Here is a 26602-nt window from a genome sequence, read left to right on the forward strand (position 1 = left end):
GGCTGCAGCAGGGGCGTAACTATAGAGGGTGCAGGGGATGCGGTTGCACCCGGGCCCAGGAGTCTTAGGGGGCCCATAACGCCTTTCTTCTCCACATAGAGAGCCCAGTACTATGAATAAAGCATTATAGTTGGGGGCCCGGTTCCAGGTTTTGCATTGTGGCCCAGGAGCTTCAAGTTACGCCTCTGGGCTGCAGCATATTAATACAAGTCCCGCAGCGCACGCCTCGCACTCCACCTGATTAACAATTCTTTTACAACAACTTCTGCAAGAAAACAAGCACTATAATCAGGGTGTCTGTCACTGTGCTGCTCTATGGCCAGCTTCACACGGACGTATTTGTGAGTGCAATACACAGGAAAGAGAATCCATTCATTTCAATGGGTTCATTCACATTACCGTATTTTGCGTGCGCCTTTCGGTCACGCAAAAAGAACAAAAACACACACCATGTTCTATTCTGCTGCATATTTGTGTCCCAAAGATCCCCGTACGAGACAAAGAAGAGTGTGCAAAAGCGTGCGCAATAAGCAAGGAGATACATGAAGCCCGCAGCAGAATCCGGCCCTGTGCCGAGTCGGCGACTGCATGTACCTGTCCTCTTTTTTCCTCATCTGTACTGCGGATGGACCCGGTGTCTTACCTTCGGACATGTGCAGTACAGATTTTCTTTTCCTCGTGCCGTCGTCAGGTGATAACACAGAATCTGTGACCTGTCCACAATGTCAACTGCGGACGGGCTGCAGGTCGGACGGCTTCCATTGACATCAATGAAAGCCGTCTGTGCGGACACCGCAGAAGAATAGAGCATGCTGCGATTTTTTCCCTTCGTTTGTGAAAATCCGTGAGTGTGCAGGAAGAAACAATTTTCCATAGCATGCTCTGAACTGAATTTGCTGTGGAACTGCGGTGCAGACGCTGACCGCAAATTTCGCAATGCAAATCCGTTCCCGTACAGGCGGACTAATATAAAAGAGCCTACCGGCTTTTTCCTGCGCCATACTTTGACCCCTTTCCGTGACCTTTGGTGGATGCTTTTGGTGTCGTTGGATTTGTGACATCCTCACCACCGCCATAAAATCATAAAAGTTGAGTTTGATACATTGAGTGATGTCAGGCCAGGTCAAAGGTCCTATGTTAAATCTAGCGCTACTGTTGTGCTTCAGCCAACAGCGCCACTAGAGAGAGACTGGGTTCCCCCACACTGGTGAGGGCGATATCAAGCTGTGAATCACAACCTGTTATCACCCTCTCAATCCATGTGGAATCCAAGTTGCCTCCTGAATGCGAAGCAACTTCACAGGGAAACAGCCTTGCTTCCTCGTGGGGCTGAAGAAATCTTCGTACACAGCTGTCACAGGAGGGGATCGCGATGGATCCGTTTGACCAGAGGATTCCCCTTTCCTGCTCCCATAACAGAGCAAGAAAACAACCCTGATGCAGATGTGATAGCAGTCTGATGCTAAATTCACATGAGCGAGTGCGATATCGGGCTGAGAAATCTGACCCTCTACCAATTTCCAGACCATTAAAGTTTCACATCCCCAATTCTGTCTGCATACATTGTATCAAACTAGACAGGAGAGGTTTGTGTCACGTGTTTCCCCCACTGGAGACTCACACTCCAAGAACATCTTCAGAAATATAAGCAACATAATAACTATTATTACAGGTGAGGAGGAGATCGCTGACTTGTGCATATGCTGCACAGAAGGCAGAGCAGTCAGCTGAAGTATATACTCCTCTCCCCCACTTCCTCATGGACGGGCTCCTCCTCTAGGGGGCGTATTCTTACCAGAAGTTACTGCTCCAGTGACTGCGTACGTAGTGGGTGTCCAGACCTACAGGCTAAGGTACAGTGCTGTCCTCCGCGTCGTATCCGTATCCACCCCGTTGTGTATGTGCTGCTGATATCTGTTATATGCTCCATGTGATACGTCCTTCTAGTGTGCTGGAGGGGGAGGGGACCAGATCTCTGACTTACCTGCCTGTCCTCTGGAGCTGCAGGTGGAGCAGAACAACAATACACTTGGTATCCTACAGGAAAAGTAATATTGGGATGTGGGGTAAAGGTCTCAGTGGTGGAATATTGGAGACCGTGTACTAAGGTAACATACATAGTAACAAGACAATGTCCATCGAGGTAGTGTGTATAATGGTGCAGATAGGCCGTATACTTACAGGTAACTTGAGAAGACTTGTGTCCTAAGTGTCATTTCTGCTGATGTTACTGCTTTGGAAGGAAACGTCTATTATTAATAGGTCTTGCATATTTGCTCTGCTGCATTGTCCCTGACATGGCACTTTTTGCATTTGAGCTGCATTGTGACTCATGGATATGTGTCATATGATCTGTGTAAATTGTAAGGGAACTATTAAATACCCTAAGGCCTCATGTCCACGGGGAAAATCAGATCCGCTGCAGATTCTACATGTAGAATCTGCAGCGGGTCCCTCCTGCCCCGCGGACATGAGCGCCGAAAATAGCAATTTAAAAGTATTTACCATCCGGCGCGGGCGGAGAAGATCAGCTGTTCCTCACGGCCGGATCTTCATTTTCGGCCGGCGGATGAATTCCTGACGCCGGCGGCACGTCGCCGACGTGCCGCGCGCATGCGCCGGGCACATCCGCCGAGCCGAAGCAAGGAAGATGCGGCCGTGAGGAACAGCTGACCTTCCCCGCCCGCGCCGGATGGTAAATACTTTAAATTCCTATTTTAGGTCTCCCGCGGATCCGGACGGCTTCCATAGGCTTCAATAGAAGCCCGCGGGAGCCGTCCCCGCGGGAGACCCGCACGAAAATGGAGCATGGTCCGGATTTTTCCATGCTCCATTTTTTTTTAAATCCCTTTTATTGACGTTCCGCGGGTATTTATCTACCCGCGGGTGGTCAATGCATCCCTATGGGATGCGGATCCGCATGCGGGAGATCCGCTGCGGATCTTAAATCATATTTTGCCCGTGGACATGAGCCCTAAGGACACAAGTGCTAGTGGGGGGGATTACAGATAATTGTCAGGCTGAAACTGTAATTATGAGTGTAGACTGCAGTGATCTCTACCGTAAATAGCTAGCAGTGAATAGTGTGTAAAGCCGACTACACAGGGGGGTATTGGCACACACAACCCATTGATTTCATAGGTTAGTTCACATGTGCAGATTTTTTTCCCCTGTGTTTTGGTTGCACGAAAAAAACACAGCATTCTCTATTTTCCTGAGTGTTTGTGCATTAAAGGTCCCCATAGAAGTCAACGGGCCGCCTGCGGAAATTCAACAGCTTTTACAATACGAGCCATGTGGAGGGGATTTTCAGAAAAGATCTTCACATTTTGTGCAAAATTTCCACAGAGTTTTTGAAGTCCATGGGCGGACTCGAATTGCTGACGCTCTGCAGTTTAACCTGCTCATTAAAAAAAAACCTCCGCAGCTAAATTAAAGCATGTGGATTTGTTTTGTGGACCTTTTGGTCCGGAAAACAAATCACAGCATGCTCCATTTCAGTGCGGTTCCTACACGGACGGCTTCAGTGCAAGCTGTTTGACCTGCGGCCCGTCCGTAATTTGAATAGCGGATTCCGTGGGAAATCAAGAGGTTTAAAAAAAAACAAAAAACCCTCCATGGCTGGCGCTTCCTAACACATCCACAGTGAAGTGGACAGGTATGCAGAAGACCTGGATGGGTAGGCATGCGGAATCCAATCCGCCCCTGGACACTGGGCCTTATGCTGCTGAATTCAAGTTGAAATACAAGGCTTAAATTCCGCAGTTATGCAAGTTTTTTTCATACAAAATCTCCTTGCATCACTTCTCTGAAATTCCGATCCTCCGGCACTTCTTTCGCACACGTCAGAGGATCAGCAAGTGTTTCCCATTGTTTTCAATGACATTGCACTTGCGAGCACATCACACGGCATGCAATGTGTTTGACTGTTCCATTGAAAACAATGAGCGATGTGTTTTGAGGGATTTGGAAAAGTAGGATGTGCCGTGATTATTATTATTTTTACCTTGCAGCATCACTGTGAGGGGAAAAAACTCGCTAATATGTTTGATTCTATTCGAAAGAATGGAGTTCGTATTCGCACATCTCGGAACGTACGGAACTCACACGAGATTCACACTCATTCCAATGAAGCCTAACGGTGCCCCAATCACCCATAGGCTATACTGATCGCCACATTGACGTCTGTGCTGTAGGCTGCGCTCAAAGCTTCAAGTGTGAAATCAGCATACAGCGCTATTTTGGACAGCAGCTGGACAGACCGCATTATAATCAATAGAGTTTATCTGGTGCAGTTCGGGATTTGCACCTCCTTCTTCTTTTTTTCTTTTAAGTTCGGCTCATATAATGGAACCAACCAATGGAAATCCTACCAGGGGCCTCCGGCTGGTGTGAATGAGGTCTTGTGTCTCGCTTCTTCAGGTCAGGGCGAACTGTTTCCTATGTACCCCCTATAGCTACAGCCTTGGTATTAGTAAATTTTTCAAGATCCAGCAGGTAGAGAGTGTGTGTATGTATGTATGTGTGTATGTATGTGTATGTGTATGTATATATATATATATATATATATATATATAATGTGTGTGTGTGTGTGTAAAGTTTGTTTCCACATGCCTTGTTGGATCTCAAACAAGCATAGTACACAAGCTCTTCGTAAACCAATCACATCACAGCTTACAGCTTTCATCTTTCTAGAGCGGCTTAACCCGTTTAGGACCAGCCACTGTAAATTTGCGGCGGCTGGTCCTGGGTTTAGAGCACCACCGATAGTAAGATTACGGCGGTGCTTTACTCTCCTGCTCTGCAATCAGTCAGAGGCAGGAACGGGTTATCAGCTGTTAGTGACAGCTGATAACTCAGAGCAGAAGGCAGGAGGGGTTTTTAACACTTCCTGCCTTCTGCTTCCCCGATATAATGAGCACTGTATGGGCAAAGTGAAAGTAACATGTACTTTCACTACAGGAGCCTGGGGGGGTCATGTGACCTCCAGGGATTCCTTGCTACTGCAGAGCTGGAGGGTCAGACTAGACCCTGGCAGCTCTGCAGGTGACTAATGTCACTAAAGGGGTTGCTTTCCCCTGTAACTAGGGCTCCTATGGACGCCCTAGCTACAGTGGGAAAGTGTCAAATAAAGGGAAAAAAAATGTGAATGTCCCCCAGAGGTCTTAAATGACATCATGGGGGACATAGATAGTAAAATACACAATTACATACATAAGTAAAAAAAAAACAACGGAATAAAACAACAATACATACAAAAGAAAGAGAATAACACAAAGCAGACGCCAACAACAACCGTCGGCGTATGCGCCCTATAAACCAAACCCATACATACTATATATCAAAACGTCCAAAACAAATAGAGGAACCCATTCCCATACTTTATTTTAGTGTAAATATAAAAATAATTTTTAAAAATTCTAAATGTTAAAAAAATGATTTTTTTTTTTTTTTAGCTTCTTACCCCCAATAACACTAAAAAATGGGGAAAAAAAGTCAGTGAAAAAGATATTAAAAAATAGTCCTATATGTCACGGGAAAAAAAACGCAGCAAAAATAATTTTGGTAGCTAAAGGAAAAAAAATAGAGCAGTAAAACCACCACATGGGTAAAATTCCTAAAGTGTCTGGTCCTTAAGGGGTTAAGGAATGATGATTGTTTGCTTTGTGCACCTATGACTTTTTTTACAGTTTCAATAAATGAGGCCTATTGTATAATCTATTGTAAAATAATATTTAGGTGTGTGGAGGACCTGGAATGCCCCTGAAAAAAAACAGAAACCAATCGGACATGTCCAGCCGAAAGTAAAATTACTGCAAATGAAGAATATGACCAACGACCTAAGCTGCCTGCACATGAATGGGTCGGATTCTGTATGTGGGAGCCCGCAGCGGAATCCCATCCTGACAACAACCCGCATCTGTGCATACCCATCTTTCTTTTTATCTGTACTGCGGATTTTCGCAGCGAGCCACCGTTGGACATGCGAAGTACAGATATATTTTTTAATGTTTACCTTTCAGCCGTCGCTAGATGATGACGCAGGTACCCGCGACCAATCTGCAATGTCAATCGCGGACGGGCCGTTGGTCTGACGGCTTCCATTAACTTAATTCGAAGCCATCCGTGCGAACAGTGCACAAAAATAGAGCATACTGCGAGATTTATATTTTTTAAATTTTCTTTCCTCCGCTCGCGGAAACCACAATTGGTTTCCGTGAGTGTGCAGGAAGAATCGATTTCCCATAGCACGCTATAAACGACATTTGATGCGGATCCGCAGTGCGCACGCCGACCACGGATTCCACAATGCAAATCCATACATGTGCGGGTGGCCTTAAGAATGAGCAGGAAAGAGCCAGGACATCAAGGGCTGCTGAGACCCCGCAACAGCCTGAGATGTGAATTCAAAAAGAGGGAGAGACTGTGGAATCAAGGGCATCAAAAAGCACAGAACAGTGTGAGGCCTGCATTCAAGTATTACAGGAAAGAGTGAGTCACTACATCACTGGCTGCAGCGACCACGAAACATCATGAGACATGAATGCAGAAAGAGGGAAGGAGCCAGGACATCAATTGTGGCAAGGCTACTCGGGCAACGCCGGGTGTATAAACTACTACAGTTACATAGATGAGCAGGTCATGGCTTCACTCATCATAGAAAGAGCTCTGCAAGCAGTGGACCCAAGTTATACCCCATTTAAAGTGATAGATGACCGCTGAAAAATCACTCAAACGACTGTTTGAGTGACAGTTTTGAGCGATCATCTTTGCATAGTCTATAGTAGCTAAGTAGCTACTAAAGAGCTATGCAGGCGGAGCGGGACACCGCCACTATCTCTCGACGAACAATACATCTGTCTTGCATAGGCAAACTGCTGCATTGTTCTCCATGCTTACATCTTGCGTCCCGCTGTGAACTACCAGCGGGACACAGGCTTCAGGAATCTTATCAGCGCTGCCCACTATAATAACAGCCTGCACCGCTGATAAGAATTCATCGCTAAGTTCTAGAAAACTAGAATTGGGCACAAAAACTGCACGATGTCCATGCATTTAGACACAACGGTTATCGCTCAAAAGATGGCTTTGTAGTTTGCAGAGGGAGTGTGCAGCTAAGCAACGCTCACTATAATCTTAAGATATCTTCCCTAATGCCAGCTAACATCTCAGTGATCATCTGCCTGGCTAAACTTTCAGTACAAGTACGAACATCTAGCGGTGATGTCACCTGTTCATGCAGAACGTGTAGCTGACAGTCGTCCCGTGTAAATGGGGCATATGCTGTAACTTCTCTTCTATGACTCGGCTGTTGTATGCTGTCTTATGACATGCTGTGTAATGTGTACGTGACTCCCTGTATACTTCTTGCCTTATACCACTAGATACAGCACTGTGCCATGGTGTGCTCAGTGGTCATGCCCTGCATTCGGGCACTATGCAGAATAAAGGGAATCAATGTTCTAGTGTTCAGTAGCTGCCCTGTTTCCCCAAAAATAAGACCTACCCCGAATATAAACCCCATCCTAACTTTTAGGGGGGGCTTGAAATATAAGCCCTACCCCCCCAAATAAGCCCTAGTCGCACTTCAGTTAAAAAAAAATACATTACCTAGCAGGCTTGGTCCAGGTCCCTTCTGCTGCTCTCTAGAGGTTTGGCAGGGTTCCTGTAATTGGTTCTACGACTGGTGCTCAGCCAATCAATGCAGCGCTGAATGAACCAATGCGATGGCTGTGATTGGCCACAGCCTAGCCAATTCATAAATCCCACCTCTGCAATGTGACGGCTGTTGATTGGTTCTTCCACCGCTGTTCAGCCAATCAATGCAGCGCTGGATAAACTAATCGCAGCCATCACATTGGTTCATCCAGCACTGCAAATTTTTTTTATATAAAACAGGGTCTTATTTTCAGGGAAACACTGTGTCCTGCCAGTCTGACTTCGAGTTAATATTTTCATGTTGCGGTGGTGTTCTTGGTATTTGTCCCCAGTTAATCTGTAGACATGCAATTTTTTTTCTCCTGAAACTGCAGAAAGCAGAACCATTTTATCACATTCCTTCCTGTAACGGTTTTTGATAATGAGTGTATCTCTTGCTAGCTGTACAGGAATAGAATTAGAAACTTTACCCAGTGATTATAAACTATGGGTGAGGGGGCACTCAGCAGTGAGCTCAATGAAAGGTTACAACTTTGTTTTCAAGCTTAAAGCATTGTTGGACACAACTGACCTCTTCCCCCTCCCTGTAATAGAGGCCTCCCAAGTCACAGATCATGCTCACTACTCAACCATACAAGACAAACGTTGTTAGTGTTTTTTCTAATGTGGGCTGCACTGAATTGCATTACACATGCTATTCAATACTAGCATCCAGTTAATGTCATTTTGGGCAGCGGTGTCACCTAATGATCATGGCTTTGTGGATGTACTGTATGTGTAATAAGAGCCTAGTAGCCGCATATGGGGAGGAGTGGTGCATTTGCTAGTGTCTAATCTGTAGTTGTGATAGTACCCACTTGGTGACCGACCTATTTTGTGCCTTAAGGACCAAACAATTATCATTGTTGCATTGCAAGAACAGCAGAATTGCGAGTGCTGCCCTGGGGTATAATCTAGGTTGTAGCTCCCAATGAGTACAAGATAAGTAATGTATTTGCAACTCCTCAGCATTTTATGTTAGGTCCTGTTTACATCTCTATCAGAGGCTCTGCCTAACAACATATCACAAAAAATGCTGTAGCGCATAATGGAAGCTAGAAGGATCCAATTGTAGTCAATGGGGTCAATTCGATGACATTCATTTTTGCTATAGGACAGATCTGGTATTCCCTTTTCCTGCTCCCGTGATGGAATAGGAGAAACAGGAAGCTGAACGCTCGTGTGAGCAGAGCCTTAAAATGGACATTTATTTGAGGTATATCACTTCAACTAAAGAACCTACCAATTGTTGGAACTTTTATTGTGTGTAAATACGAGGTTTAGCTCTATGACTGGTTTAACAGGTTTCGTACCACAGCTTGCAGAACAAGCTGCCCAAATATTTACTGTATATTGATCTTTTCGGTTACCTACAGTAATATGTAGTTCCAGGGACTTTTCGGACTTTATGATTTGTATGATGTCTAACACATTCTTTTCTCTACAGTGTGTAACTCTAATGCCCCATAATGATTGTACATAAGTGTTGTAGCTGAGGGCATGTACCGTGGCTACTGGATGCCAATGTGGTGTGCTGACAAAAAGGGGCTTTTCTGCACTTGAGCGCTGTCTTAGTGTTGGATGGTTCCCCTCCGTGGATGCTGGCTACAGTGTTACTCCTCAACGGGTAAAAGTGGGGTGATGTTATGGTGCATGGGGACGCTGCTGCTCTTTGGATGTAGATATTGGTGGCATCATGCAACTCTGAGTGAGTTACTTCAATTGGACTCAACCTGCAGCAGCAGCCCAGGCCAGTGCACAGCGTGTGGAGCTGTCAGCTGTCTGAGCAAGGCAGCTGAAAGGGGGACAACCCCTTTAAGTATTCCTACCTTTCCCATTGTTACATTTTCCCTAGGTATCTATCCCTTCCTCTCGACTCTTGACTGTCAGTTTCTCTTTTGTAATGTGTTGTGGCTTGTGTTGCTTGTCTTCTTACAAGCTAAACGTCTCTAAACTTTTTTTTTTTTTTTTTTTTTTTTTAAATCCTCCTTTTATTTTTTAACAATAATAAACTTTTGGCCGCTATGGGGACACAAAAAAACCCGGATCTAAGCAATCATTTGATTGCTCATACCGTATACTACAATACTCCAGTATTGCAGTATATGTTATTTCTGCAGGCATTTTATTTAAAACAGGTCACAGGCCCAACTTAATAGGCAGAAATACATGGCAGTACTAAATGCCTTCAATACGATCCCGGCTGCCATAATAACCGAATGACACCTCACAATCTCATCACAAGAGAGCCATTTCTGAACTCTAGTCGGTGCACTTAAGGCTGCCTGTCCACGGGAGTTGCGATACTCGGATTATCGCCGCGGGGAACACAATGTAAATACGCCCGTGGACAGGCAGCCTAAATGCCACTGTCAGCATTGATAGTAACATTTAAAAAGGTTAACAGCCTCAATCCGCATGAGCGCTGATTGCGGCTGTTTAGGAGAGGTATCAGCTGTCAATAGCAGCCAGAACCTGCCGTGAATAGAGTGGGCTCGGCTACCGGGCTTGCTCCATACAATCCCCAACTGTCAGTGGGCGTACATGTATTATCTTTAAGAGGTTAAAGGCGTTCTTTGGGACTTTTACTATTGATGATCTCTCCTCGGGATAGGTCATCAATAGTTGATTGGTGGCGTTTCACCGCTCAGGATCCCTACCAATCAGTGGATCGCTGAGCCCACTGTCAGTTTGGACTGTACTGGAAGCAGATAGCGTTGTCAACATTGAAGCAGTGTGGTTTGGTACTGCAGGCACAGCTACTACTAAATTGAATTGAAACTTTTCCTGCAGTACCAAACTTGGCCTCTGCAACATGACTGGGGCTAGTGATCGATGAAAATCCTGAGGGGTGGTCCTCTGTTGATCAACTATTGTTGACCTAATCTGAGGATAGGTCTTCAATAGCAAAGGTATTTAGTACAGGCTAAGAGCAGCTAACACTCTTGTCTTCAAGTGAAGGAAAGCTTAGATTTGACTATAGTAAGCAGCAAGGACAGTGCAAACAAGCAGTAAATCATCAGATGAAGCCGAGGTACTATACTCCTATATTAGAAGTTTCTTGGATACTACTTTAATGTCTGCTTCCTGTCCATTCTGCTGCTATAGGTGGTGTGCAACTTCAAGATCGTCATGCGGAAGGCAGTGTCTGCAATCAAGCATCTAGTGCGTCCAGAAAACAATGAGACAGAACCCATATTAAACCGCCATGAACATGAGGGCCCCCAACCCTACATCAGTATTACCAGCGGCGATACCTCCGTGTCCAGTAATGCCATAGAAGAGGCGGCTTCAACCAACTGCCCCACCTGCAGAGGGACAGGCAGGATTCCCAGAGGTACAGTGGGGACACAATTCAGATATGTCATGGAATAAGTACAAATGGGTGTTATCAAGATGTCTTATTAATGGGATTGAAAAATATGTTTATGGTAATATCTACCTTCTCGCACGTTTTTAGGCCAAGAGAAGGAGTTGGTGGCTCTGATTCCGTACAGTGACAAGCGCCTGGACCCGCGAAGAACGTAAATAGTTTGTATTTGTTAATCCATTGCCGCGCTCCCCTTAGAACATACATTCTCCTTACGGCTACCTTCAAAGGGCCGATTGTAATTTTAATGTCCCGTTTAGACTGATTATCGTTCTGAAAATCGTTCAAATGACCAAAACTAAACGCTATTGTTTAGTTTAAACCCGAGTGAATGACACAAGGTTCTCGCTCATCGTTCAGATGGCATAAAAACCAGCGCCGGCTCCTGCACCTGTCATGCCATTTAAACGCTGATTGTTCACATAGGGATGTCAATCGCTAAACGATAAGCCTTCATAGTAAGGGTTTGTTCACATGACTGTATCTGCGCAGCGTATTACGTGTGCAGTTTTTGTCTGCGTAATATGCAGTGGTTAGAACCCTTTGATTTCAATGGGCTCGTTTATATGAGCATATATTTTACGCAATGCGTGACCGCGTGATAGAAAATATGTGAAATGTCCTATTTCGGTGCTTATTACACACAACATAAGGCCATTGGAGTGAATGAGCTGGGGTGAATGCATATTTGTGTACCATTCGAATGGGACTGTCTGCATTCTTTTTTTGCATGCGCAAATATGAAGTGTATTTGCACACACAATCTCGCTGGAGCGCCTGAAATCCATACACGCCTGTGTAAACGAGGCCTAATAGGAGCCGCAGTAGTAGAAGGGTCACCCATAGTAAGCCCAGAAGTAAGTGACCCTTATATAAGTGGCCCCAGTATTAATAGTGGCCCTATTAGTAATAAGTGGCAACGTTTGCATACGGCCCCGTTAAACGGCTGATGAAGCTGTGACCAGCCAGACTATACAGTCATACTGGATGGCTATAGAAATTTCTGTCCTGTAATACAAGGAGGACAAAACCCGAATGGAGTCCCTTTCACATGGAGCCTCCATCGATGACTGGAACACAGAGACCCCAAGTGGGGACCCGGCTCTATGATGTTCATATGCCTTCATATGGCAGATGAACAGGGACCGTCTTCTCTGCACAGCTCCCTTTCAATAGATCTACATAACGCTTGTTTTTCCAAAGCTTAGCTCCAGATCGCCTCTGTAGGCATAGATTGAAAAAGAACATGTTGTCTGCATGAAGCCACCACTAGGGAAAGCTGAAGAGCTTGTTACATAGTATCTTCTCATTGGCGTTTGCTGTATAATTAGTGAATTATGGAATTAGTGATGGATATTCTGTTGCTTCTGATTCCTCTGCAGGAAGTTATATGTAGCTATTGCCGTTACCTGTTGCATCTCGGTCTTCTTCCTTGTTGTGTTCTTCCTGTACCCCCGCTCTATAACGTTGGAACACGCGGGTGTGAATTCCTCCTTGGTTACATATGACGCCACCAATTTCATCGTGAATCTTCATACTACAGTAAGTGTCATAGTTTTCACTGCAAGGACCCCACTACCAGTCCTGGAATTGGAGGATTGTATTAGTACTTTAGCATTGTGGATACTTGAGGGTACGTCCACACAGGTTAAAAACTTCCTTGTGTTACGTTTTCCGTCCATGGGCTTTGCTGCGGAATTTGCAATATGCACTGCAAGGTGCGAAATCAGCAGTATAAATTGGCATGCTGCCGATCTGAAATCCGCACAACTTGTACACTGGATTTTTTTTTTCACGAGATGTGGATGAGATCTAATAAAATCTCGTCCACTATGCTGCTACAATAAGTGCTGCAGATTTCCTGCATGCAGTAATGGTCTGTACAAAAATACCCCAAGGGTGCGTTCACACAGACGATTTGCTGCAAATTTTACTGCAGTTCTGCACCACAATCTGCAGCAAATCGGTAACGTGTGAGCGCACCCTTGGGGTAACGTCCACATGGGGCAGAATTTACTCTCCAGTGCCCATAACAGACATTGCGCAGCACAAAATCCGTACCATTTTATGCGTCTTTTGACCTGGGTTTTGGTTCGAAATTCACCCTTCATTTGAAGAGAGGGAATCCTCACCACAAGTCCACTGCAGCTCATTGACATGCTGTGGATTTCAATTCTGCACCACATGTCAATTTTCACATGGATTTTCTCCACACTGCTGCTACTGTAAACTATTGAATTTTTTTTTTTGTGCAGACAGCATGAAAAATCTGCCCCACATGGACATACCCTTTCGGCAATTTTCAAACAGCCGAGAAAATTGTGTTGCGAACCAGATTCTTTTGAACTGGGTCATACACATGAGCTGTCTTTTTTTTTTTTTTTTTTTTTAAATTTCCCGCGGCATGAGAAAAAAATCACAACATGTCCTAACTTTGGGCGTTCCCCTGGAACTCCTCGCATCGCCCATTGTCTTTGATGGAGCTGGCACGACATGTGAAGTGCACGCAAGTGCGTTGCAAGGTTTATCCGTCAAAAACAATTGGAAACACTCTGTGATCCGCTGCCACCGCGGAGGATTGCTGCTTCCCTGAAGTGACGCGAGGCGGTTTCAACACAAAAACAGCTTGTGTCCACGGGAACATCGCATGTTGGCGAGCGCGATATCGGTCCAAGTTTCACCTGCGTGTGTGAAGTTGGCCTTAAAGTAACAGCATTCCCATCCAAACTCTATGCAGTCCCCTACACTGCAGGTGATTAGTAGAGCACTTTGCAGGATAAAAAGCTAAAGCGGCTTCGGCTGTTTAGTTTTCCGTATTTCTGGGTGTCCTAGAGATTCTAATGTTGTGCCACAATACATGTGGGAATACTGTTTTTACAATCCTCGCGCTTAGGTGAAACTGGCCTTCCTATAAAGGGACAACCATATCCAAATACTAGACCCATCAATTGTACACGCCCCTTAACCTCCATAACCAGATCACTGATAGTTTGCTCAGGAGTGGGAAGAATGACATCCATGGACTAGGTATATCTATATAAATATTTGTAGACGTCCCTCATCGGTAAAGCAAGTTTCACGTTACATTTGGTGAATCAGATGCTGGTTCCATTCTGGTTTCCCTTCTACATGCTGAATGGGGACAGAACCTGGATGACTCCATTGGGTGGGTATGTGAAATGGGAACCTGTTTGGTTCCCTTCTTACATAGTTTTCATTTTTTTTCTTTCTTATGTTGGCTTGAAAAGTGTTGAGTGCCGCATGTCTAGGAGAATGTTCTTAGAGGCGCTCGAGCTATAAAAGGTACAAGGCAGCAGATACAGAAAGAGCCGAGACATAGTGGTGTATCATTTGATGTCACAGTACCTCAATATAAAAGGTACAAGGCAGCAGATACAAAAAGAGCCGAGACATAGTGGTGTATCATTTGATGTCACAGTACCTCAAGTCTCCAATTCTTGTGTTGGACAAGTGTTCAGTACTTTATTCGTTCTTAGCATTTACTGGTCCTTTAAATTCAGGTTTGACACGTTACTAATTCATTGCTCCTATTTTACAGAATAAACTGAACATAAGTAATAACAATCTGTTTGGGATTGAGATTGTAAGCCTGAACGTGGAGGTTCTTCACTTGTATGTTGTTGTCGGAACGCTTACCTTGAAGGAGGTCAAAAAGATCAGTCCATTGACTACTGACCAGGTAATTGTGTATAGTCTCCTAATGCCGATGGTTTGGTCTTGTTATGATGCAATTAGGACCGGTAATTGACCAACATGGTTGCAGATCTTGTCCCTCTTGGGGATCGTCCTAACACCATATTCTAAACTTGGTCTCTCAAAGATGATCTCTATCAGTTTTGGGGAATTGGAAGATTCATCCTATTGAGTAGCTGGGGAAGTATGTACAATATATGATCAGCTTTAGCCATCCATGTTTTTTTGGTATAGGGGTGTCAGACTCCTTTTCACCAAGGGCCACATCAGCCTTAGCGCTCTTTCACATTGTATGTATGTATGTATGTTTCATCAGTATCTTGTGAGCCAAAACCAGAAGTGGAGAGAAAGTATAATGGAAAGATTTGCATTTCTTCCATGTATTGGACCCTCTCCTGATTTTTGGCTCACCTTATGGCTGCCTTCCAAGGGCCGATTGTAATTGTATATTAAGGGCTTGTTCACATGAGTGTATTTGCGTAGCGTAATATACATGCTATTTTTGCACACATAATACACAGTGAATAGAATCCATTGATTTTAGTTGGTTCTTTTACATGAGCGTATTTTTTTTTTTTTATCGCGATGTGGAATCCCATGAAAAAATACACCGCATGACGACCTATTTTGGTACAGATTACGCACCGCAATAGGCCATTGCAGTGAATGGGCAGGCAGAACTACGCAGGAAACCTGCATATGCACTGCGTAGTTATGCGCCATTTCAGTCAGCCTGTTTGCATTCTTTCTTGTGTACGTTAATACATAGGGTTTTTGTGGGTATAAACATACACCAGTGCAAACAAAAAACGTAGGCATAAGCAGGGTTTATTTTTTTTTTTTTGTTACACGAATGCACAGGAATTTGCAGGACTGAAATGTGCTTACGCCCTTGTGAACGAGCCCTAATAGTGATTCTTATAGTGGCAGTGAACCCCCATAGTGGTCCCAGTAGTAACAGTGGCCCCAGGGATGCTACCCGACCAGAGGCCAATAGCAACCGCCCTATTAGCCTTCACCTGACCCGAGCTGCAGGTGAAGCGAGTAGAATTCCATTAAAGGAGTTATCCAGGCAGCGCCTGCTGAGATGCACCAATGTTGGCCTGGAAGCACTGCTCCGACCCCTGTGTAGTGGTTGGTACTCATAATTGCAAGTGCAGCTCTCATTGCAATCACTGGGGTCTGCATTTGTAATTGCAAGCTGGAGTGCCATTGATTTTTTAGTGAGAGCTGCGCCTGCAATTATGAGCGCTGGCCACTCTGATCCTGGTGCACCCCTGCGGGCGCTACTTTGAAGACCCCTTTTATGGTTTTAATGCATGTCTGGCCAGCCACATAAAATGAGGCAGCTGGCCTTGTGTTTGACATATATTCTAGTAGATGACTTGATGGACGGCCAATGATCTTGGAAGGTATTTGATTGTTAATTCTTCTATCCATCTTGTCTAACAGATCTTCTATACTGTGGAGAGTCACGTCCAGGATGTAAACACATAGTAAGTCAATAGATAGGGCAATAAATGAGATACTATGGGGGTTTCTAGACTTATGTTCTGCATGGACAACCTAGCTCTTAGGCTTGTCTGCATGTCCAGGCGACTAGTCTAAGAGGCAGTTTAGCTATTAGAGCTGTGAGTTTTGAGCCTGAATCGCTCCTTTTAATAAACAGAAGTTATTTGCATAATGTGTCCGTAGGGACTTGTACTCATGACAACCGTTCATGGACTATGGCTCCTGTGTATGGTGCCTATTTAGAACGAAGTGCTTCTGTATTAGTGCAGCAGGAAATGCATGAGGAATTATTGGTAATGCCGTACTTAATTAGCCAAAGTGGCTCCAGCCTTTTTCGAGCAGAGCTTCTCTATAACTGCACACCGCATCTGAGGCCGGGGGCAGCTCCTAGACCCCAATGGGTGTCGGTACCACGTCTACACTTACACTCCAATCTGCTTCTCTGCCCCAGATGATACCCCTCTGCCCAAATGTCTGTCAGCTCTAACATCCTTCTTCCCACTTTCTAGAACTTAATGTGGAGAAAACTGAATTAGTTCAATACCCCAATCCTTAGTATTTGTTTGACCTACAAGGGTGAATCCAAAGGTTATGCTTACATCGTTGCCACAGCTTTACTGTACAACCAGCTCCCTATGTTGTAAAATAACTAATAGACATATTCTCCCTTCTCCCCGCTGCGTCCCGCTCCACTGCTCGGTCCTCCACGCCTGTGTTTGTGTACAAGGGCATTGGTTTATGGGACTTCAAAGGCACTTTAGCCAATAACAGAGTTCGGTGATCAACTGTTGAGCTCTGTCATTGGCTAAAGTGCCTGTGGCATCCCGTAAACAGGCTAAGGATGCCCGTAGATGTGACATCAGATGGGAGAACCAGAGCAGCGCCATAGTACATAGCGGGAGTGAACAGAGATGAGTAGATGCTTATTAATCTTGTGGTTTTTTTTGTTTTTTTTTTTAACTGCATGGGGGGCTGGATTTACAGAACTGGTAGAACTTGTAAAACCACTTTAAATAACAGATTATAGCCTAAAGTCTCCTGCAGATGAAACTACTGTTCAGTCACCATTACATGCTATATATTTACTTCATTGTTGAGCCCAAGTATGAAATTTAGTTTTGGAAAGATTTGAGGAGTTTACTTCCAGACACATGACTTTACAACTGATTTTAACGTTATCCAAGTTTTTGAATTTCATATCGCCTTCTTCATTGGCCCAAACAAGTAGAAATTATATGGTGGATGGCACCATGGACCACCCCATTTTGGCAACTGCCTGAGTTATGAAGAATGACATGAAGTCTTGCATTATCGTGATACAAGTATATTACAGGAATATCTTTTGAGGTCATTTCTTCCTGATGGCCTCCTTCAGCTGCTTAAAGTGGTTGTAGCAGGATTTCAAGATATCCCTTATCCACAGAATAGGAGAGAACTTGCTGAATGGTGGGCATCTCGCCACTGAGACCTCCATCGATCTTAAGAAAGAGGATACCCTGTCCCCCTCTGCCATTCACTGCAGGGATACTCCCAAATCCTCCACCACCATCATCTCCGCAGTGAGTTGGGACACAGAACCCTCATTCGCAAGATCAATGGTCTCAGCAGTGAGGCCCTACTGTTCTGTGGATGGAGAATTACTTGAAATCTTGAGATAATCCCTTTAAGTGTTCTAACGTTTGTTTTGCTGTTGATTGTGTGATGCCTATCAGAAAAGTCAATGAGAAGAATACCCTGTGTGTTCCAAAACACTATAGTCATCACCTTCAGTGTTGATCTGACAGACTTACACTTTTTGGGCCATGGAGAACCACTATGGTGTCCTTGGATTCACCTACTGTACATGTATGCCCATGTCTCCTCTCCAGTGACCACATTTTTGAAGAAGTCCCTCAACTTCAAAGGCCCCCAGGAGCTCTTGACAGACCTGTTTCCTCTGGCTGTCAAGTGGTTGGGAACCCACCAAGCTCAGCCTTTGTGATACTCCCTCAAGTCCGTAATTATTGCTTCTGCAGAACAGAATAACACATGCAATACATCAGCAACGTCCTGAACTGTTCTGTGTCAGTCACCTTGAATCAACTCGTCAACATGTTTGTTCTCATCGGTGATTGATGTTGATGGACGGACATTCCTTGGCTTATCTGCAGTTTCAGCTTTTCCTGCTTGAAATGTCTTCACCTAGCACCACCCATTGCTAATGTCTATTGCAGCGTCCCATAAACCTCCTTCAGCTGATTTTGGATTCCCTTAAGGCCCGTTTACACGTAACGTTTAGCTCTCAAAGTTCATTCAAACGAACGCGTTTTAGTGATCATTCAGTGCAAATGCAAAAACAATCACTTGTCGTTAGCGGTTGTATCACCTGGCTTTTCAGTCAGCTTAAAAAACCTTGTTAGCTCGCTGGCTTGTCGTTCCGTGTAAATGCTCCCTGCTTAGCGCTTCCCATAGGAGGGGGAAGTGCTGAGCAAGAAGTGGACAAGAAGCCGGGAGCAAGTTTCCTGTTTGAATGCTCTGCACAAGTGCTGATGACATCGGTGCTCACGCAGTCATCCAAACGACTGTCGGTCTGTGTAAAAGGGCCTTTGCTTTAGCCTCTGATCCATGATCCTAATCCCTCAGTCTGAAAAAGAGAAGCATACGCTAGTAAAGGACACCTATATAAGCCATTCAGTCACTCCATTAGAGGCATATAATTTTTCTCTGGCATTCCATCTAATTGCCATCTATTTCATTTCAGTGATGTCTGCACTTGGGATCGAATACACGTTCACAACATTCTGCTTCATGTGCAGTAAGTGGGAGTCATTAGATGAAAATGTGTGCTTGCTATTGTATGACCCGGTGAAATAGAGATAATATAATATATTTTAGTATTTTTTTTTTCTTATTAATTATAGAAGTTGGGAAATATTTTCCCCCTTTCCAATCTTATTTATTTTTTTATTCTATTGCTGCAGTTTTATTTCACACTGGCCTATAAAAAGGCTCCATGGGCTACTTGTGTAGAGTTAATAGAGTAATAGACACAAGTGATGTTTTTCCGCATTACGGTGTGGGAGAACAAATCGTGGCATTCTCTATTTCTATGTTTGTGGCAAACTATCGCCCATTGATTTCAATGGGACCTTTAATGCCTCGCATGCGTGTGATGCGCATGTGAATGCGATGCCAGGTTTCCCATTGAAATCAGCTGGAAACCCTCCCGATCCTCTAGGGCGCGTGAAACTCTTACAAGCGGAACGGGAAACCCTCCCGATCCTCTAGGGCGCGTGAAACTCTTACAAGAGGAACGGGAAACCCTTCCGATCCTCTAGGGCGCGTGAAACTCTTGCAAGAGGAACGGGAAACCCCTCCGATCCTCTAGGGCGCGTGAAACTCGCACAAAAGGATCAAAATCTTCACTGATGCAATGCAAGGTATTTTTCCTGAAAATCAACTCCTATCCGGAAGTAAAAATGCAGGTTGCCGAACGCGATATCCGGTCGAGTTTCTCGGTCCGATATCCCGCTCACCTGTGTGTAGGTAGCCACAGGGAAACTTTGGGGGGGGGGGGGGCCTTGAAGTATAAGCCCTAGCTGCATATAATATTATTATTATTATTGTTATTAATAATAATATTGAATACATTACCTAGCAGGCTCAGACAATTCATAAATCCTGCCTCCAACATGCGATGGCTGTGATTGGATCTTTGACTGCTCCTCAGCCAATCAACGCAGCGCTCGATGAATCAATCACAGCCATTGCACTGGTTCAAGTGCATTGATTGGCTGAGCAGCGCTAGAGAACCAATCAGAGCAGGATTTATGGATCCTGTATACAGGAAGTCCTCTTCTGTGGACGGCCGAGGACTGCAAGAAGCATGTTGGAGCTCCGGAGAGCAGTAGGAGGGACCTGGACCGAGTATAATAAGACCTCCCCCGAAAATAAGACCTATTGCCTTTGGGGGGGGGGGGGTTAATATAAGACAGGGTCTTATTTTTGGAGAAAAAAACGGTAGTTATAAGGTAATATTCCAAACCTTACACAAGCTGGATAACAGGTCTCAAAGAAACTTTAACTTTCATGTCATCTTTCTCCCTAGAACTTCTTCTGTCCTATTAAGCCTCTTTTATACTGGACGACTGCTTTCACATAGGAGCGATCATTGCTCAGTGAATGGAGGCGGAGCGCATCGGCGCTTGTTCTGGCCTGCCTCCGTTTACAGTAAATGGGCAGTAATGCAAATTTGAACGACTACTTACAAAGGCAAATGCAGCGTTAGACTAACGATGATTTTATGGTCAGTGATTGGACGCATGCAGTAAAAGAATTAGCAATAACACAGCACAATTATCGTACAAATGACTCAATCTAACGAGCATATTTGCGCAATAATACTGACGTGTAAAGGGGCCTTAAAAAGGATTTTCTGTCACACAGCATCCATGTGAATATATAGCGTTACAAAGCATCCATATAAATATGTTTACAGTGTCTATGCCAACATCCCTAGTGGTCTAAAGCAAAGAAGGGGTTAATGTCTGCATCCCTGGTTGTCGAGGTCAGTGTAGGAGCTAGTTTCTAAATCCCTTGTGGTCTAGGGCAGGGTTCCCCCAACTCCAGTCCTCAGGGACCGCCAGCGGGTCATGTTTTCAGGATTTCCTCAGTGTTGCACAGGTGATGTAATTATTGTCAGTGCCTCAGACATTGCCACAGGTGTTCTTACTATAGGAGAGCCTGAAAACATGACCTGTTGGTGGTCCCTGAGGACTGGAGTTGGGGACCCCTGGTCTAGTGGATGAAGGTTTTAGTTTTTATATTCCTGGTGGTACAGCGACCGAGAACCAGGCCTTCAGCCGAAGAGACAGTGGGGAATAAGATGGCAACGATCCTGTGCGCACCTCCTTCTCCGCCCACACACACCACACTACCACCATCTTCTCTTACTCACAAAACTACTCCCTAATCTCCCCAAACCACCAATCACAACACACAGATGAGACAGACAAACAAACTTACAAATGATGGAGGGACCCTACTCTGGGTCACTACAGTGGTCTAGGACAGATGTATGTATGCTGCATGGTCTAGGAAATGTGGGGTGCTTTTCATATCTCTTCAAGCTTCAATGTTGTACTCGTCAGTCATGGTCTTCTCCTTGATCACTAAAGAGAGAACTCTGGAGAGGCTTTGTGGAAGCAGACCTACACTAAACAGGGGTCTAGGGCAGTGGTCCCCAACCTTTTTAGCACCAGGGACCGGCTTCAAGCAAGACCATTTTTACAAGGCCCGGCAGGGTTGGGCGGGGCTTTGGTTATATGGGGCCGGTTATGAAGGGGGTTGGAGTTTAGTGCATATTTAATTATGACATTTAGAATGTCCTGACAGTACACACATAGGGCAGTATAATATATTCCCCCCCTCCCCCGCCTGGCAGCACACACATAGGGCAGCATATAATTTATCTCCACCCCACCCCCCCCCAGCACACACATAGGACAGCATATAACTCACTCCCCTACCCCACCCCAGCACACACATAGGGCAGCATATAATTTATCACCCCCTCCCCCCCCACCCCAGCACACACACAGGACAGCATATAACTCACTCCCCCCCCCCCCCCAAGCGCACACATAGGGCAGTATATAATTTATCTCCCCCCCCCCCCCAGCACACACATAGGACAGCATATAACTCACTCCCCCACCCCAGCACACACATAGGGCAGCATATAATTTAATCCCCCCCCCTCCCCCCCAGCACACACATAGGGCAGCATATAATTTACTACCAGCCCACCCCCCACCCCCAGCGCACACATAGGGCAGCATATAATTTACTACCCCCCCCCCCCCCCAGCACACACATAGGGCAGTATATAATTTACCACCCCCCCCCCCCAGCACACACATAGGGCAGCATATAATTTACTTCTCCCCCCAGCACACACATAGGGCAGCATATAATTTACTTCTCCCCCCAGCACACACATAGGGCAGCATATAATTTACTTCTCCCCCCAGCACACACATAGGGCAGCATATAATTTACTCCCCCCAACCTCCCCCTCCTCCCCGGCAGGATTACCCTGAAAACTGACCTAGGTCCTAAGAGGTGTACAGGAGCGGAGGCTGCTGCTGCTTGCACAGAGGCATCTCTTCCTCCTACTCGTGGGACGCTCTGTTGTTTGGTGCCACAGTCCTCAGCGCTTCAAGAAGGCGCCTTGTGATTGGTTGCGGCGCGCTGCTTCCACACCAGCAAGGACCATTGTATTTCAGCCGCACTTCAGTAGCAGAGAGTGATTTCAGCAACCTCATTGGTTGTTGGGTACACACCCCCCCAGTTTGAGGTGTGGGGGGGTGTACCCAACAACCAATGAGGTTGCTGGAATCGCTCACCGCTGCTGAAGTGCGGCTGAAATACAATATATGCGGCCCCTTCAGCTGCGCTCACACTAACCGGCTATGTGTGGAAGCGGCCCCTTCAGCAGGTTAGTGTCAGAGCGCAGAGCGCTGCTGAAGGGGCCGCGGGATTGTTCCTCTTAGAACAAAAGTTCCCGCCGGTGCCGCGGACCGGCAGTAAACACCTAACGGCCCGGCCCCGGTCCGCGGACCGGCGGTTGGGGACCCCTGGTCTAGGGTGTTGAACAGGTTCATTACTACATGCCTGGTGGTTTAAGATATAGAAATAATTGTCTTCGTCCTGGGTGGTCTAGGGTAGTGAGGAAGGGGGGGGTCATTAATTTAATTCTGATGGATTATATCTAAATGTGGGATGAATGACCTTGTGCATTTCTAGACCTGAGCAGTAATGAGTAAGTAAATAGCCCAACATTAAAGCAACCTTGTGGGCTTGGGGAAACCAAATTGACCACGCCAGCTTCTCTGACTACCTGATGCACACTGTGTAGTAGTATGCATCATTAGTCTAAGCAAATAAGGAAGCTGGAACAATACCTCCGCAGTGCCGCCTATTGGATTGCAGCATTCCTGCAAATCAATGTCAGAGGCTTTAAACAAGTCTTGATAACAATGATTGGGAATTGACCAAAAGCCAGAAAACCATACATGGACAGCTGTTTCTGGATTTTTGCCCCTCATCAGTGGCCAGTAGGTTTCTAGCTTGGCTGGGTAGAGGCCAATAGACATGGGGTTGGGAAGAGTATTCTCTCTCCTTAAGAAAAGCACCTAGAAGGTGTGTGGAGACACCTGGGATTGACATTGATTTGCAGGAATGTTGCCATCCAATAGGTGGCACTGCAGAGGTATTGTTCAATCCTTTCTTATTTACATATGTTTCCCAGAAGAGCTTGCATGGCCTTAGTAGTCTCCTCCCTCACCTCCTAGGTGTTTCCTCACACACCTTCTAAGACACAGTGCTGTCCACATGAACGGTCCTGACTAGCTGGAGGAGCATGTAATATCTTAGACTAACGATGCATGCTGTACACAGTGTGCGTCAGGTAGTCAGAGAAGGGCTTTGTCAATCTTTGTTTCTCCAGGCACGGAGGGCCACTTTAAGTTGAATTAGTCGCTACCAAATCTTAATATTGTTGTCCTTCCCAACAGGGGTTCCTTGAATTGTTCATACCTTGGACATGTGGAGCAGATACCATTTGATGGTTATGAGTACCTGGATTGTCACAATTCCTCTTCCGTCCCGCACTAAAGTCTTTACAATCCACTGTGCTCTAGTCTTGTATAGAATGGATATAAGGCTATAAACTCATGTCCCGACAGACCGGAGGAGGACAATGCCATGGAGATGGACGGTGTAGAGTCTTCTACAAACTGTCATTGATGTAATCCTGCTGATTCTTGTATAGCGGATGTACTGTGAAGAAGTGAAGACCCTGAATGTGAAGAGTACCACAAATCGCACCAATTATCACTAATATCAATATGACACGTGTCCCACTCATTACATGTAAGGGTATAATAATGGGTGTGGGATAAAGGGAGTATTAATATTTACTGAATACCAATAATACTACATCCGGATTAGACCTGATATGTCAGATTGACCCTGCTGGAAATATTTTGAGTTGTCCATTGTGGTGTAAAATGGAGAGATGCCCCTTATGTATTCTGTATTAACCCTTTCCCATCCCCTGTCTGACGTCTAAAGACATTCTGATTGAAGGCTGTACAGCTCTGATGTCGGAAGACACCCAGCAGGGTCGTCTTACTGTATATTACTGGCTGCTCTGTCGGGGCCTCTCCAGCATGTTCCATATCGCAGTTCTGGCTCTAGCCAGCAGATGGTGCCATTGTATAATGGCAGAAAGAGAAAAACCCCTTAGGAAACCCTGAATCCAAAATTGGATTGCAAAGGGTTAATGTGTGTACCCGTGTGAGGGAGCTTATAGATATCCTTAGGATCCCTGACCATCAGCTGATCGTTCAGCTTGCTGTCACTGTAGCAGGCCAGACATAGTTAACAACGGATGGGTGGGAGTGAACTAGATGATGAGCTGATGGATGGGGATGCTAAGGAGTGAACCTCCGTCCACCAACTACTGACTACCTATCCAGAGGATTGGTCATCAGTTGCAGAAAAGACTAGGCTACCTCTTTTAAGGTACTTGAATTTACCTCAACACATGCAAATTAAACCCTGCGATGCACCTTTCTCATAGATGGGCAAGCAATATTTTTTTTTTTTAGATGGGGCCATCAATGGATAATTGGTGGGGGTGCAATTTTTTTTCTATACCACAAATAAGACACCAAAATTTACATCCTGTCACTATAAATCCACAAAATTCATCCACTTTACTGTTACTCTTCTTTGTCTATGAATGTTTTTTTTGTTGTTTTTTTTTAAATCTTCTCCTTAGAAGAAAAGAATGGATGTAATATTTTTATTAATGGATGTAATTCTGTTATTGTGAGACCAATAAAGTTGCATTTTATTTCTACCTAAAGTGAGTCTTGCTGTTTTTGTGGCAAATTTGCATAAGTGGAATTGGGGATGTTTGAATTGTGTACGGTGTCACTTTAGTTGTGCCATGTCCATTAGGCTAGCAATAAATCTTTGTATAAATTGTGCTCAACCAGCAAAACCAGACGAAGTGCAGAACAGATGGCGATGTCCAGCTCCACGCTTCAGAGAAGATGCCAGCCTCTGTCAGACCTTCAGATAGACCATGTGTGCTTTTTCCCTTTATTCACTAAATATTCCAATAAAGAGAATATAGTGCAATAATGTTTATTGCCCCAGAATGGGTGGGAAAAGTCTCATTAAGGCTTAAACAGGTGAACGCATTTGCGCACGTTTTTGCATGCATGAAACTCGCCCCCATAAAACCCGAGGAAGTGAAGCCATCGACTTCAATGGGTTCGTTCTCATGAATGTGTTTCTCACGTGCCATATCATTCTGCATGTTAAGCAGAAAGCTGCCAGAGAAGTCTATGGCAGGGTGAAAAATGAACAGAACAAGCTATTGTAGTTTACGGTGAACTCGTATACATTGTTCCCAAATGAACTGCGGCTTGATTTCCATAAAGCAACCCTTTGGTACTGGCCGAACAATGATGGCGGCACCACTTCTCTGACTACCTGATCCGCTGTGCATTAGTATGCATCAGTGATCTAAGACACTACACGCTGCTTTTATTGGCCAGTGCTGCTCATGTGGACAGCACTACCCATTCAGAGCAACATGTGGTGTCTTAGACTTCCAATGCGTACTAATGTATAATGCGCATAAGGCAATCAAAGAAGTCATGCGGCCATCTTTGTTCAGGACTGGAGGTCACTTTAAATTATTTTTTATCGAAGTCCCCACCCTTAGCAGTAACCACAATGATGCAAACTCCGGGCGTTCTGTCAGTTAACTTGTCTAAAGTTTTTCAGCTCTGATTGCAGCTCGCTTGTAGCAAATCTCAAAGGTAATTTTTGGCTCGTAACTTGCATATTGTGAACACACCTGTCTAGATGATCCCAAAAGAGTTCATGTGGATTGCAATCATGTTTTTAGCACCTGTTATTCTTTTGATTGGAGATGCTTTTTGCAAAAACAGGAGGTATGCTTTGTGTTATCTTACTGTAAGGCAAGATGGCTGGGCTCAGGCTCACGATTTTTGGCCATGTAATGCAAGCAGAGTCGCTAGAAAAATCTATAATGCTTGGAGAGATCAGTGGCAAAAGAAGACCTGGGCGCCAAAGGACATGACAGCTGATACTGTCAAAGCGGATACTGGCGTGGATATCACACAACTGAAAGAAGCAGTGCAAAACCGAAAAACATGGAGGGAGCCTATAGGGTCACCGAGGGTCGTGAACGACTAAACGGCTAACAGTGAGAAACCATGACCA

General features: G+C 45.1%; 1 protein-coding gene across 2 annotated transcripts; it reads left to right on the forward strand.

The window, feature by feature from the left end:
• Window positions 1-1773: 1773 nt before the first annotated feature.
• Window positions 1774-25208, forward strand: TMEM106A (transmembrane protein 106A). 2 transcript variants are annotated; one of them, XM_066588013.1, is made up of 8 exons: window positions 1774-1853; window positions 10807-11035; window positions 11159-11222; window positions 12451-12610; window positions 14628-14768; window positions 16235-16278; window positions 19035-19088; window positions 23851-25208. In XM_066588013.1, the coding sequence occupies exons 2-8, from the start codon at window positions 10831-10833 to the stop codon at window positions 23948-23950; spliced, it is 768 nt and encodes a 255-aa protein (XP_066444110.1). In that variant the 5' UTR covers window positions 1774-1853; window positions 10807-10830; the 3' UTR covers window positions 23951-25208. The 2 variants fall into 2 exon arrangements, with proteins under 2 accessions (XP_066444110.1, XP_066444111.1); XM_066588014.1 differs by lacking the exon at window positions 1774-1853 and adding an exon at window positions 1959-2108.
• Window positions 25209-26602: the final 1394 nt, after the last annotated feature.

The sequence above is a fragment of the Eleutherodactylus coqui genome, chromosome 13 (genome assembly GCF_035609145.1).
Source record: "Eleutherodactylus coqui strain aEleCoq1 chromosome 13, aEleCoq1.hap1, whole genome shotgun sequence".
Lineage (NCBI taxonomy): Eukaryota > Metazoa > Chordata > Amphibia > Anura > Eleutherodactylidae > Eleutherodactylus > Eleutherodactylus coqui.